Raw genomic sequence first — 14,195 nt, forward strand, 5'->3', positions numbered from 1 at the left:
ACTAACTCAGTATGTATCAGACATTTAAAGTTGTTGTTCTGGTCAATTTTTCCAATTATCACATTCTCAATTTTTCAGTTGTCAATTGCAGAATTGGCCACCTCAACAGGATATTCATCGACCTGATCTTCTGAGCCTACCTGTCACTGTATAGATGCAGGTAATAATTAGCAGTGCAATTACTGCAACATAGATGTTCCACCCCAGAGCTTGTTGGATGAAGACTGCTCCAGAGAACATGTCCACCTGTCAGACAATCAAATAATGTCAATCGGAGTGAAATTAAAGAGGGAGACACATTATCAGGTTTGGATCAATAAAAAGACTGAATTGCCTTAAAATATGAATCTTTCTATCAGAACAATGGCCCTAGACAACAAATTATAGACAGAGTTTGACATTTAGGAACTCGTATGAAGAGATTTCTCCATCAGGATATCTTTGAAGCAGCAGATTGAGGTTTTGTAAAGACAGTCAAGAAAAAAAGTGACGAATGTGTGGAAATACTCACTGAGATCTTGGTAAATATGTACAGAAAGAGAGAGATGAGAGAGAGGTAGAACCTGATTCTATTTCCTCCAAACCTCTTCATCAGGTACTGGGGCATAGTGATGACCTGAAAAAGAACACATGATGCTAAGTAGTGGGCACATATATCCATCTTCGATTTTTCTCCCTTTTCAGATAGACAATAAATCAATTTAACTCTGAAAGAGGCAAGGTAAATAATTGATTATGAAAGACCAGCAGATCAAAACTGTTTCCTGGAGACATTAATAGGGACCAGAAGTCAAATTATGTTTGATCTACAGTCTATTCTGATATAATGTGAAAATTCCATTCCCGTCCAATCCTGCATTATAAGAAAATTGCACAATAGGAGCACCATTTAAACCAATGGGACCAGAATCAATTTATAGCTAAAAAAGGTTAGGCAAGTCTGCATTCTAAAAATAATGGACCAAATTCTTCAATTGTGTTATAGCTAAATAGCGATTTTAAAAAAATGTGGGTTATAGCAGGACCAACTGTACTGGTATCAATTTTAACTTTGGTAGTAATGTAAAATAGGTGATATCCACCGAAGACTATGGTAATAAAATTCAGGAAAGTTTTATGATAATATAAAATTGTAGATGTAATTTTATCTATTAACATCCAAAGTTAAGTGAACCCTACTAGCAGCATCCAATGTTGAATCTTGTTCCAAGTTGCTGGATGTCACAATGTGTTAGGTAAATTCACTCCTCATCTGGATATTGTATGATACAAATACTGGAATAGTTCCCTGGAAGTTGAATCTCATACTCACCCCAGCTGTCAGATAGACTGGGACAAACAACCAACCCAGGAGTAGCACAACAAACAGGGCCTGTGGGAAGCAAATACCAAAATTAAACAGGGCAAATTGTTCTTTTTTTTTATTACTGAGACAACCAGAATCAAGCTGGAAAAGGGCATGAGAGCTGATGAGGTATTTAAGGAACCGGTATACAGTTGATACCATTCCAGGAAAAAAATGTCTTAGAGAAAGAAATAAAACATTGGGTCTTGACTTCAATAGCATGAGAAATGAATAGTTTTGAATCTAAAGTTCAGAGGAAAATTGGCCATAAGAATATTGATAAAAAACTGAGATGAAATCTAGTTGCTAGATGTGAAGGAAGTATTCACTACAAAATGACAAATTTCAATTAAATGTTATCAACATGATATATTTGCACATGAAATGTATATATCTGATCCCTAGAATCCAGGAACAGTAAGGCTGCATAACACCAAAGATTTCTGGAAAATGAGGGATATGCAATATCACTAATCCTGAAGGATTACTGGTGATGTAGAGATGGTAATGAACGTAGTCAGTGAAGCAGTAATATCTCAGAATCCTGAATATTGGGGATATTAATGTGTTTGATTCTTGCTGATTTGAAGAAAGTAACATTTATATTAACAAGTAATTTGTGAACCTGGTGACAGTGATGATTTGCACTAATGTCATCCAAAGATCAACTTTGGGTCCTTCACTTTTTTCAATTTTAATACAAATCCAGACCCTGGTAAAAGCAGTGGCATTATAAAGTTTGCAGATGATATAAATTTTGACACTAATAATAGTGATTACTATAGTTTTTGGCTTTAGGTTGGCATAAATCAAATACTAAAATGTACAGAAATATGGCAGTTAGCGTTCAACATGGAGAAATGTGAAGTAATTGCACATTGGGAAGATTAGTATGGAAAAACAAGATTTGATAAATGCTAATGAACAACTTCCATACATAAAAGCTGACAGAGCAAATTAATAAAAAGAACACTGCCGTTTAACAGGAGAAAAATAATTTTTGTGTGTCAAACTGCAGTGATGATATAATCCATAGTGGGGACATATTTAGGATCTCAAAGATGCAATGATCGGAATTCATAAAATGCAACAAAGTGATTAATTCACTGCGCTTACATTCCACTCAAAGCCACCAACAGCCAAGCCATTTGCTGCCCCTGTACCTGCCAACCCGACAAAGTGTCCACTTCCAATGTTACTGGCAAACAGTGAGGCTCCAACCTGGAGGGGAAAGAGAGAAAGAGAAAGACTCTTAACTTTCTTTCAAATCAAAACCACCTCATACTGCAGGATTGGAGTCTTGGTTGGCAAAAAGAGTTTAAGGATTCCAATGGGTATTAAAGAAAGTTAGCATTGTGACCTTTCAGTTCAGAAAACTGGATGCAATCAACCCCCATGTAAATGAGGCATAGTTGAATGTTGTAGATATCTGAAACCTGTTGAATTGATTTGGGGATAAACACCTAATGTAGTAATTTCTCTATCTTTCAATAGCCTTGGAAGTTACTGCTGTTTCCAGTCTTAAAGCCAGAAAGTTTAATTCTTAATGGGTTTACAGACTTATTAATCAATCATGTGTGTTTTCACTTATATATCTGCAGCTTGCCAGCCAAACTAATTGTTTCTAATTTCTAATGTCCAATACTGGTCTAGTTGTAGATTAAAATTGATTTCAATTTCCTTAATTTCAGGTTTATGGTAATTTAGTTTTCTATAATTTAAGAAAATGTTGCTATCAAAATAAATAAAATAAACATTACTCACTGTGTACCATCGCATGTTCCTCCCGGCTAAGAAATATCCACCAACGGTTGCACGATTGGTTCTACACATAGACTAAAAAAAACAAAATATGCACATAGCAGATCAGATTCATTCCAAGTTGTCTTTGATACATAACATTCCTTCCTTCCTTCTAGTTTGGACTGAAAAATTAGAAGTTAACAGGAGGCAGCTTTGGCATTAATACTAACCCTGTTGAGAGACCATTTTGAGTTGGATAAGGAAGACGGTATACCTTGTAGCATACTGATGTTGTTCTACTCCATTCTATTCCAGTTCACATGCACTGCCACCAAACGTATTCACCAAGAATAAAGCCAGAAGAGGGCAGAGTGTTACAGAGTAAAGGATTAATTGCACCTTTACTCTAAGAACTGTGACTGAGCTATGGGAGCTATGTTGTACTAATATCACATCCTGGAGCCTGAGCTTGTAAGGCTGTAGCAGCATGTAGTTTCTCATCAGTAGTTTCTGAATGCAGGCCCAAGACTCTGTGAAATCAAATCATTTCAAAGAGCCTTTTGGCTTGCACCTGTTAATCTGGAATCTGTAGGGAACAAAATTTGCTGATTGGATCTACCAAATAAAATAGCAATAACTTGCTGATTGCTTTGCTGACATGTGTTGCTTATGTTATAAGTAGACCCCTGGAAACATTGGCGGAAGAGAGGAGGGAAATAAAGAAATAACGTTAAAGGATGTGGTGACTTTTACTGTTCCTGACAGTACTCTGCCAACCTTGTGAACTTGGTTGCAAGTTATAGAGTCATAGAGATGTACAGCATGGAAGCAGACCCTTCAGTCCAACTCGTCCAAGTTGCAGAAATTAACAGAATTCCCAGGCTATCTCCTGCCTGTGAAGCCTGCGCACCGTTAGGAACATAAAGCTTTCTGGCTGATCGATTATTTGGAAATCTTGATTAGATAACCTTTTCAGAAAACAGTACCTCACCTCCCAGACATCAGGAATGACTCATGCTCATCCTTCTCCTTTGCTTCTGAATAGAAATTGCATAACTATCTCCTGTAACTCTGTTACGCAGTGTTGTCAAATGAATTAGCTGCCATCCAATTCTGCCCTATTGCATTTCCAATCTCTCATGTTTAAACATACAATCATAATATGCCACTAGCATGGCATATATGTGCAAATGTGCTAATTTTATTAATCGATAAAATGGTGAAATGAAGTATATTTGCTGAAATTGTCTCTGAGGCATTTTCTTCTTCTGCAGATTTAGGCCAGTCTGCAATTTCTGTACTGTGTGAAAGAGCAAAGTGGCCTCCAAAATCTCCCAGAAAATGTTCCTATTAGTTCAGCAGCAAACACCACTGCTTCCTTAAACAGAATTAACTTAATATTCTTTACTGAGGAGGTGGATATTGGACAAGAATTAATTCTTTTAAGTAACTGAATATAAGATAAATGATATTATTTTGAATAAATAGAAGCTTCCATAAATTAATTAGACAAGAAAACAAATTGCAAAGACTCAGTAATTATTCAGCTTAAAATGCTGAGGCAGAGGGTAGGAAAATTAGCCATTTGAATTTATATTTCAGATCTATTTTGAGTGCAGACGTGTGTTGCAGCTCTATAGTAGCAATGTAGCACCCATTTTTAAAAAAACACAGTTAATCTATATCATCATATGCCAGTGAGCTTGATATCTGTAGTAGGGAAATGCTTTAACCCCTTTAATTGAGATGAAATTGTCATTGAAATAAACATATTAAAAGTGTCTAGTGTAGATTTCAAGACAGATCATTGTACCTCACAAAATGACAGAATTGTTTGCTCATGTGACATTGTAAACGGGACATGCAATATATATTGAGAGAGTACCTGAAACTTTGAAAGACCATTAACAACATGTCATATGAAATATTACAGTATCAAATCATAGGGATGATAGCAAACTGGATTAAAATAGCTAGAAGGGAGATAACAGAATCAGAGTTAACGGCAGTTTATCGGCGTGGTTCAGGAGTTGGTTTCCCCCAACAATTTCCTGTTATAGAACCACTTCTGTTCACAAAGTATGTTAATGGGCACTCAGCAGGTGTTGAAAGTTGCTGATGATATCAAAATAGAAGGCACAATTAGTATTTCGGAAGAGAAAAGGAAGCTGTAAGGGATATTGATAAGGTATGGAAGGGTAGGACAGGTCTGAAGTGTGTCAGATATGATTCATTAGCAGTAGATGAAGCATAAACACACAGCTGTAAAACTACTTAATTGGAATTGCTTTGTTATTTCAAGACATATGGATATCACTGTTAAAGCCAGTATTTGTCACCTTCCCTCATTGGCCATGAGCTGACGACTCTGAGAGGGCAGTTAAGAGCCAGCAACATTGACTCTAAACATGAAGATCAGACCATGAGGACAGCAGACTTGCTTTCTTGAAGGACATTATGGATTATTAGAATCAATTGATCAATAATCATTGCCTTCATCATCATTTCTAATTTATTAAATAAACTTAAATCCCAACTGTAATGGGATTTGTTGAAAATGTGTTGCTGGTTAAAGCACAGCAGGTCAGGCAGCATCCAAGGAATAGGAAATTCGACGTTTCGGGCATAAGCCCTTCATCAGACCCATATCCCTGCCCAATGTCATTACCACCACATCACCATTTAGGACTATAGGCTAACAGGAAATTAAAACAGCACCATAAGAAGCATTTTAGATCTTTTCACATGAATTATAAAAGCCAGGAGATAATAATGATCCTATATAAAACACAAATATGACCTCAGGTAGAAGATTGTGTACATTATATGACTCCAAACTAGAGGCAGAGAGAGTCTTAGAGAGGGCACAATATAGATTCACATCATTTGTTGCAGAGAAATACATAGGAGAGGAAAAGCTTGAATTTTAATGTAACACAAAAAAAGCACAACTTTTAACCCTTTTGTTTGATAGATCAAGACATCTGAAAAATAGCAATGAGGACATGATCTCCACTTTAAATGTGGGCAGCCTTCAGTTAATTTAAGACCAACATAGTGATGAAAAGCAAATTCCAGGTCAAAGCCAATATCACAATAATTTGAGGATTAGCATCTCACTGAGGCCAGTTTAGGACCACCCTCCAAGTTAGTGTCATTTAGGTTGAGACAGTTTTTTACAGTTCAAATTCTATCTGAGTGTTAATTTAAAATGCCTAACTCTCTGAAAATTCTGTACTGTGCATGAGTTCCTACATGTTTTCATCCTTCTCCACCGCTAATGACAACCTCCTGGTAATGTTAAGGCATTCTGGAAGAAAGACCAAAAAAAAGACAAACATTTCCATTTACTTCCTCCTTAACAGCCCCCACAGATCACATCGCAGCAGGTCTCCTTTCAAAATGAAGATCTGTTCCAGTCAGTAAACTAACAGAGTAAACAAGAGCTTTGATGCAATGTTCTTCTTTAATTTTTAGCTTATTCTGACATTTGTGTTAAATTACTATGTAATTAAAATTCCTCAGTAATTTTCCCTTGTAATTATTTGGACGGCCTTTGACTCTTTGCTCTGTAAACTTTTACAGGGTCAGATGGAGTATTCTGAAATGTAGTTTATAAGGGCAATGACCTTACTCTTAAATTAACTATATCCCTCTTCATTCAGTAAGAAACTTGACTGTTCATCCTTGCATTGCATTGCAAGATTATTGTTAACCCTTTCATGGTATACAAGATCAGGGAAACGCTTGGAGAAATCAGTTTTCTTCCCTTTTGAAATAAACTCTGATATTAAGGTAATACAGGGTGTAGGTTTGCTCGCTGAGCTGTAGGTTTGATATCCAGACGTTTCATTACCTGGCTAGGTAACATCATCAGTGGCGATCTCCAAGTGAAGCGAAGCTGTTGTCTCCTACTTTCTATTTATATCTTTCTCCTGGACGTGGTGATGTCATTTCCTGTTCGTTTTCTGAGGGGTTAATAGATGGCATCTAGATCTATGCGTTTGTTTATGGCGTTGTGATTGGAGTGCCAGGTCTCTAGGAATTCTCTGGCATGTCTTTGCTTAGCTTGTCCCAGGATAGATGTGTTGTCCCAGTCGAAATGGTGGTTTTTCTCATCTGTGTGTAGGGCTATGAGGGAGAGAGGGTTGTGTCTTTTTGTGGCTAGCTGGTGTTCGTGTATCCTGGTGGCTAACTTTCTTCCTGTTTGTCCTACATAGTGTTTGTGGCAGTCTTTGCATGGAATTTTGTAGATGACGTTGGTTTTGTCCATGGGTTGTACCGGTCTTTTAAGTTTGTTAGTTTTTGTTTGAGAGTGTTGGTGGGTTTGTGTGCTCCTAGGATTCCGAGGGGTCTTGGTAGTCTGGCTGTCATTTCTGAAACTTCTTTGATGTATGGTAAGGTGGTTAAGGTTTCTGGCTGTGTTTGGTCTGCTTGTCGTGGTTTGTTCTTGAGGAATCTGTGCACTGTATTAGTTGAGTATCCGTTCTTCTTGAATATGTTGTATAGGTGGTTCTCCTCTGTTTTCCAAAGTTCGTCTGTGTTGCCGTGTGTGATGGCTCATTGGAATAGTGTTCTGATACAGCTTCGTTTGTGTGTGTTGGGATGGTTGCTGGTGTAGTTAAGTATTTGGTCAGTGTTTGTCAGTTTTCTGTATACGCAGGTTTATAGTTCTCCGTTGTCCTTTTTTCCGACTGTGACGTCCAGGAATGCGAGTTTGTTGTCGGTTTCTTCCTCCTTGGTGAACTTTATGGTTGTGAGGGTGTTGTTGATGATGTTAAATGTCTCTTCTATCTTGTTTCGTTTTGTGATGACAAAGGTGTCATCTATGTAGCGGACCAGATTTTTGGTTTGATGACTGTTTGTTCTAGCCTTTGCATTACCGCTTCTGCTATGAATCCTGATAGCGGAGATCCCATGGGTGTGCCATTGGTTTGTTTGTAGACTATGTTGTTGAAAGTGAAGTGGGTGGTGAGGCACAGGTCCACTAGCTTCATGATGTTTTCGTTGGTATTGTGATTGATGGTGGTTGGGGTGTGTGTGATGGTCTCTTCTAAAAGTGTGGTGAGTGTTTCCTTTGCCAGGTCGATATTGATGGAGGTGAACAGTGCTGTTGCGTCGAATGAGATCATTGCTTCGTCTTCCTCTATTTTGGTGTTTTTGATGATTTTTAGGAATTCCTGGGTAGAGTGGATGGAGTGCTGTGACTCTTCTACTAGGTATTTCAGTCTTGCGTGTAGTTCTTTGGCCAGTCTGTAAGTTGGTGTTCCGGGTAGTGAAACTATGGGTCTGAGGGGGGCTCCTGGTCTATGGAGTTATGGTAGTCTGGAGAATCGTGGGGTGTTGGTCCCGTCAGGTTTCATTTTCTGGAATTTCGTCTTGTTTAATTGTCCGGAATTGTGTAATTTTCTTAGGAGATATGTAATTTTGTTTCTTAGTTGTGGGTCGGGTCTAGCGCCACCTGTTGGTAGGTGTTAGTGTCTGCGAGTAGTGCATTGGCTTTCTCTGTGTAGTCCCTTCTGTTCAGGATGACTGTGACTGAACAAATCGGAATTCCAGAAAATGAAACCTGACGGGACCAACACCCCATGATTCTATGGACTACCAAAAATCCATAAACCAGAAGCCCCCCCTCAGATCCATAGTTTCACTACCCGGAACACCAACTTACAGACTGGCCAAAGAACTACGCAAGACTGAAATACCTAGTAGAAGAGTCACAGCACTCCATCCACTCTACCCAGGAATTCCTAAAAATCATCAAAAACACCAAAATAGAGGAATACGAAGCAATGATCTCATTCGATGTAACAGCACTATTCAACTCTATCAACATAGACCTGGCAAAGGAAACACTTACTACACTTTTAGAAGAGACCATCGCACACACACCAACCAACATCAATCACATTACCAACGAAAAAATCATGAAGCTAGTGGGCCTGTGCCTCACCACCCACTTCACTTTCAACAACATAGTCTACAAACAAACCAATGGCACACCCATGGGATCTCCGCTATCAGGATTCATAGCAGAAGCGGTAATGCAAAGACTAGAACAAACAGCCATCAAACCAAAAATCTGGGTCTGCTACATAGATGACACCTTTGTCATCACAAAATGAAACAAGATAGAAGAGACATTTAACATCATCAACAACACCCTCACAACCATAAAGTTCACCAAGGAGGAAGGAACCGACAACAATCTCGCATCCATGGACGTCACAGTCGAAAGAAAGGACAACGGAGAACTACACACCTGCGTATACAGAAAACTGACAAACACTGACCAAATACTTAACTACACCAGCAACCATCCCAACACACACAAACGAAGCTGGATCAGAACACTATTCCAACAAGCCACCACACACTCCATCACAGACGAACTTCGGAGAACAGAGGAGAACCACCTATACAACGTATTCAAGAAGAACGGATACTCAAATAATACAGTGCACAGATTCCTCAAGAACAAACCACAACAAGCAGACCAAACACAGCCAGAAACCTTAACCACCTTACCATACATCAAAGAAGTTTCAGAAATGACAGCCAGACTACTAAGACCCCTCGGAATCCTAGGAGAACACAAACCCACCAACACTCTCAAACAAAAACTAACAAACTTAAAAGACCCAGTACAACCCATGGACAAAACCAACGTCATCTACAAAATTCCACGCAAGAACTGCCACAAATACTACGTAGAACAAACAGGAAGAAAGTTAGCCACCAGGATACACGAACACCAGCTAGCCACAAAAAGACACAACCCTCTCTCCCTCGTAGCCCTACACATGGATGAAAAAAAACACCATTTCAACCGGGACAACACATCTATCCTGGGACAGGCTAAGCAAAGACATGCCAGAGAATTCCTAGAGGCCTGGCACTCCAATCACAACGCCATAAACAAATGCATAGAGCTAGATGCCATCTATCAACCCCTCAGAAAACAAACAGGGAATGACATCACCACAAACCCCAGGAACCCCATCCAGGAGAAAGATATAAATAGAAAGCAGGAGACAACAGCTTTGCTTCACTTGGAGGTCACCACTGATGATGTTACCTAGCCAGGTAATGAAACGTCTGGATATCAAACCTACAGCTCAGCGAGCAAACCTACACCCTAAACCTCAACCTGAGCTACAAACCTTCACAAACCTTGCATTAAGGTAATACATTCATGTAAATATTTGGAAAGTATTGTGTTAAATATGTTTTTTTTAATATTACTGCAGGGCAACTTTTAATGTATTATGCTTTAAATGTAAATACACAGACTCATGCCAGTTTTTAACATAGACTGATGATTCATGTTTAATGAAGACAGTATTATATTGCCGAATGTACCACCTGCTTTGTTCAGGAGTCAAGATGGACCGTTTTTCAGGGTTTACACTGCAATTTAGGGCTGATATTAAATATAAATCTTCAATTTGTAAAACTGCAAATGTAGCTGCAACCTGAAGTGCAGGCAGAAACTTTTTTACATTACCTCCTCCAGTTCTCTTTTCTATTTTGGGTGTGTCAACAGTGGTCAATTACAAATGCATTGGCCAATCTATGATAGCTGTCCCAAATAGCCATTCTTCATGGCACAGACTAGACCATGACGGTCAGATTTTCATCACTGAGATGGGTAGTTTGTTTCAGGGAAATGTACCAACTTGACACATTCCCTCTAATTAAGTGACGCAATTAGAAGTAGTTTTCACTCTGGGGACGTAGAGAGAGTGGGGATAGAGTTAGGCCCCTTGATCCGAAAGCAGATTTTGAGTGGCCATGGAGCAGGCCAGTGACGAGGCAGAGTGATGAGAGGCACACTTCAGTTCATCTCATTTCAACCTATTTGCAAAAAAAGGCTTTTGCATCTTTTAGCTTTTGTCTTTCACAACTCCTCATACCCTTAGCGTGGACCTCATACTCCCTATGTTACTTCTACACCAACCATCTCATGTCCATGCCTCCATGATAACTCCAAAGCTGCTCAATTAGTTTCCACAATGGGCAAATCTCAGGTGCCATGCGATTCAGAAAGAAATTCTAATGTAGCTTCTTACTTATACACACTTGATTCTAAAAAGAATTCACATACATAAAACCCGTCTGAAGCTTTTAGATCCCTTTAAGGTTTCAATCTGCTAAAGAAAAAGCAAACTTCTAATCAATAACCACTTCAAAGACAGTTTTTGTAACTCCTTCAAACTGTCAATAAAATGTAAGTTCAGCCCTGACTGAGAGAAGTGCTTCTGTAGCTTTTGAAATTCAATCAAGAATGCTTAATGACCTCTGTTGGAAGTACAGCCCTTGGGAATAATCAACAATGAACTCAATTGAAATTGTAGGAACAATTGATAATAGCTTTTTTTCAAACCAACACAGGTGGGCTGTCAATGAAAAGGGTTGTTTTAGAATCTTACACAGTTCTGGCTTTGGTTTTCATGCTTAAAGTACTTGACTCTTACAAATCCCTTCCAGATCATGGTCTTTTTCTGCTCTCCACACGCTTTTACATTGACTCCATCAACTTGTGACTTTCTCCCTGAGAGTTAAGGGTCTTGGAACAATAAGGTTTGAGCTCGGCACTGATTTAGAGTCATATAGAATCATACAGTACAGAAACGGAACCTTTGGTCCAACTCATCCATGCCAATCAGGTTTCCCAAACTAAACTTGTCGCGTTTGCTTGCATTATGGCCATGTCCCCTAAACCTTTTCTATTCATGTACCTGTCCAAATGCCTTTTAAATGTTCTAATTGTACCAGCATCTACTACTTTGTCTGGTAATTAATTCCACACCTGAACCATCCTCTGAGTGAAAAAGTTGCCTCTTGGTCCCTTTATAATCTTTCACCTCTCACCTTAAAACTATGCCCTCTAGTTTTGAATTCCTTGACCATAGTGAAAAGACCTTTGCTAATCACTTTATCTATTCCCCTCATGATTTTATAGACCACTACAAAGTTACTCTTTGACCTCCTACTCTCCAGTGAAAAAATTCCCAGCTTATCCATCCTGTCCTAATAACTCGAACCCTCCAGTCATGGTAACATCCTGGTATTTTTTTTCTCTGCACCATTTCTAATTCAATAGTATCCTTCCTATATCAGGGAGACCAGAATTATATGCAGAAATTCAAAGTAGCCTCACCAATGTCTTGTACAGTTGCTTTATGACATCCCAATCCTATATTTAATGCTCTGACCAATGAAGACAAGCATGCCAAATGCCTTTGTCACCACCCTTGCTACCTGTGACACCACTTTCAAGCAGCTATGTGCCTGCACCCACAGATATCTCTGTTCAACAACATTCTCCAAGGCCTTACCGTCAGCTATGTAATTCTTGCCCTGATTTATCTTATCAAATTGCAACACCTCGCATTTATCTAAATTAAACATGATTGCCACTCCTCAGCCCATTGGCCTAGCTTTCAAGATCCCGTTGTACTCCTAGATAACCTCCTTCACTGTCCAGTATACCACCAATTTTGGTGTCATTCGCAAACTTACTAACCATGCTTCCTATAGTCTCACCAAATCATTTATTTAAATGACAAGCAATAGTGGGACACAGCATTGATCCTTGTGGAACACCACTTCCAGTCCAAAAAACAACCCTCTACCAAAACCCTCTGTCTCTCCCACATCAAGCCAATTTTGCATCCAATTGATCAGCTCTCCTTGGATCCTAAGTGATCTAACTTTACTAAACAGTTTATCATGTGGAACCTTGTCGAAGGCCATGCTAAAGTCCATGTAGACAACATCTAACACTCTGCGCTTATCTATCTTCTTGGTCACATTCTCAAAAACCTCAGTCAAGTTTGAGTGATGTGATTTCCCATGCACAAAGTCATGCTCATTAGCCCTAATCAGTCCTTGCCTCTCCAAATGCCTGTAGATCCTGTCTATTTCAAGTGGTCTTGCTGAATTCAGGTTTTTCTCATATGTGATTCATTCCAAACCACTTTTCCCTACAGGTAACAATGGGATTCTTGCAGCTGGAGGCAAGACATCCATATCTGGGGCATGTTTGTAATGTTTAAAAGTCTCAGGAGTCTTCCTGAGTCTAAGGTTTGGTGGGACATTCAACTGTGCAGAAACCCCCATTTATTTTCTTTCAACATATCACTAGCTACATGCTTCCTAATTGTTTATTGTGTGTTTCAATGTTGTTAGGAGATATGTCTTTGAGAAGGAATTATTCTGTCATGTTTCTTTTGAGAGCAAGTGTGATCCAATTGTAGGCTCAGGCGACTGTCTATGTGGAGTTTATACATTTTCCCTGTATCTGCATAAGTTTCCTCTGGGCGCTCTGGTTTCCTCCCACAATCCAAAGATGTGCAGGTTAGGTGAATTGGCCATGCTAAATTGCTCATGGTGTTCAGGGATGTAGGTTAGATGCATTGTTAGGGGTAAATGTCGAGTAATAGGCTTGGGGAATGGTCTGGATGGGTTACTCTTCAGAGGGTCAATGTGCACTTGTTGGGCTGAAGAGCCTGTTTCCACACTGTAGGAATTCTGTGGTCTAAACTTGGAACCGAGTTGTCTGTTCTGAGCCCAGCTAGCTTTGTTTTCTTTTTAACTTAGAACAATAGAAACAGCATGAAGGGTTTGATAAAGCTCCCACAGAACCAGGATTTTAGTTTAATTTTCAGTAGTTGGTGGGGTTTGAAAGCTGCTATACACACATCTCAAAGAAAATTTGAGTTTTCTCTCTCTCTCTCAAAGTTCTGTCTTGATATTCTTTCCTCCTGGACCGGAGAATTGCAGGTGAGGCAATCTATTTTACTGAATTTGCCTCCGTGAAGGGTGAGTTTATGCGATGTTACTATTTTGGAACAGCTAATCAAGCAGCATTTGACTGAGTATGAGATCAAGGAACTCCAGTAAAACTAGAGTCAATGGGTATTGGGGTACAAACTATAAGGTCATAAGTTGTAGGAGTAGAAGTAGGTGATTTAGCCCATTGGGTTTGCTCCACCATTTAATAAGATAATCACTGATCTGATACTCTTCAACTTCACTTTCCTGTCTTTACCCCAGAACCATTGATTCCTTTACTGATCAAAAATTTGTTCATCTCAGTATT

At 39.1% G+C, this 14,195-nt stretch overlaps 1 protein-coding gene across 5 annotated transcripts in view; it reads right to left on the bottom strand.

The window, feature by feature from the left end:
* The window catches only part of slc5a2 (solute carrier family 5 member 2), a 67,086-nt gene that overhangs the window by 42,731 nt on the left and 10,160 nt on the right, over positions 1–14,195 (bottom strand). For 4 of the 5 annotated variants that reach the window (XM_060848419.1, XM_060848420.1, XM_060848418.1 and 1 more), the window contains exons 1-5: positions 3,110–3,139; positions 2,462–2,566; positions 1,313–1,372; positions 512–616; positions 141–246 (exon numbers count right to left, since the gene is read on the bottom strand). In XM_060848419.1, coding sequence (XP_060704402.1) covers positions 141–246; positions 512–616; positions 1,313–1,372; positions 2,462–2,566; positions 3,110–3,124 — 391 coding nt within the window. In that variant the 5' untranslated portion in view covers positions 3,125–3,139. Of the gene's footprint in view, positions 1–140; positions 247–511; positions 617–1,312; positions 1,373–2,461; positions 2,567–3,109; positions 3,182–14,195 lie in introns of those variants that run through there. The other variant, XM_060848415.1, reaches the window with a different exon arrangement.

Source organism: Hemiscyllium ocellatum, chromosome 31 (genome assembly GCF_020745735.1).
Source record: "Hemiscyllium ocellatum isolate sHemOce1 chromosome 31, sHemOce1.pat.X.cur, whole genome shotgun sequence".
Taxonomy (NCBI): domain Eukaryota; kingdom Metazoa; phylum Chordata; class Chondrichthyes; order Orectolobiformes; family Hemiscylliidae; genus Hemiscyllium; species Hemiscyllium ocellatum.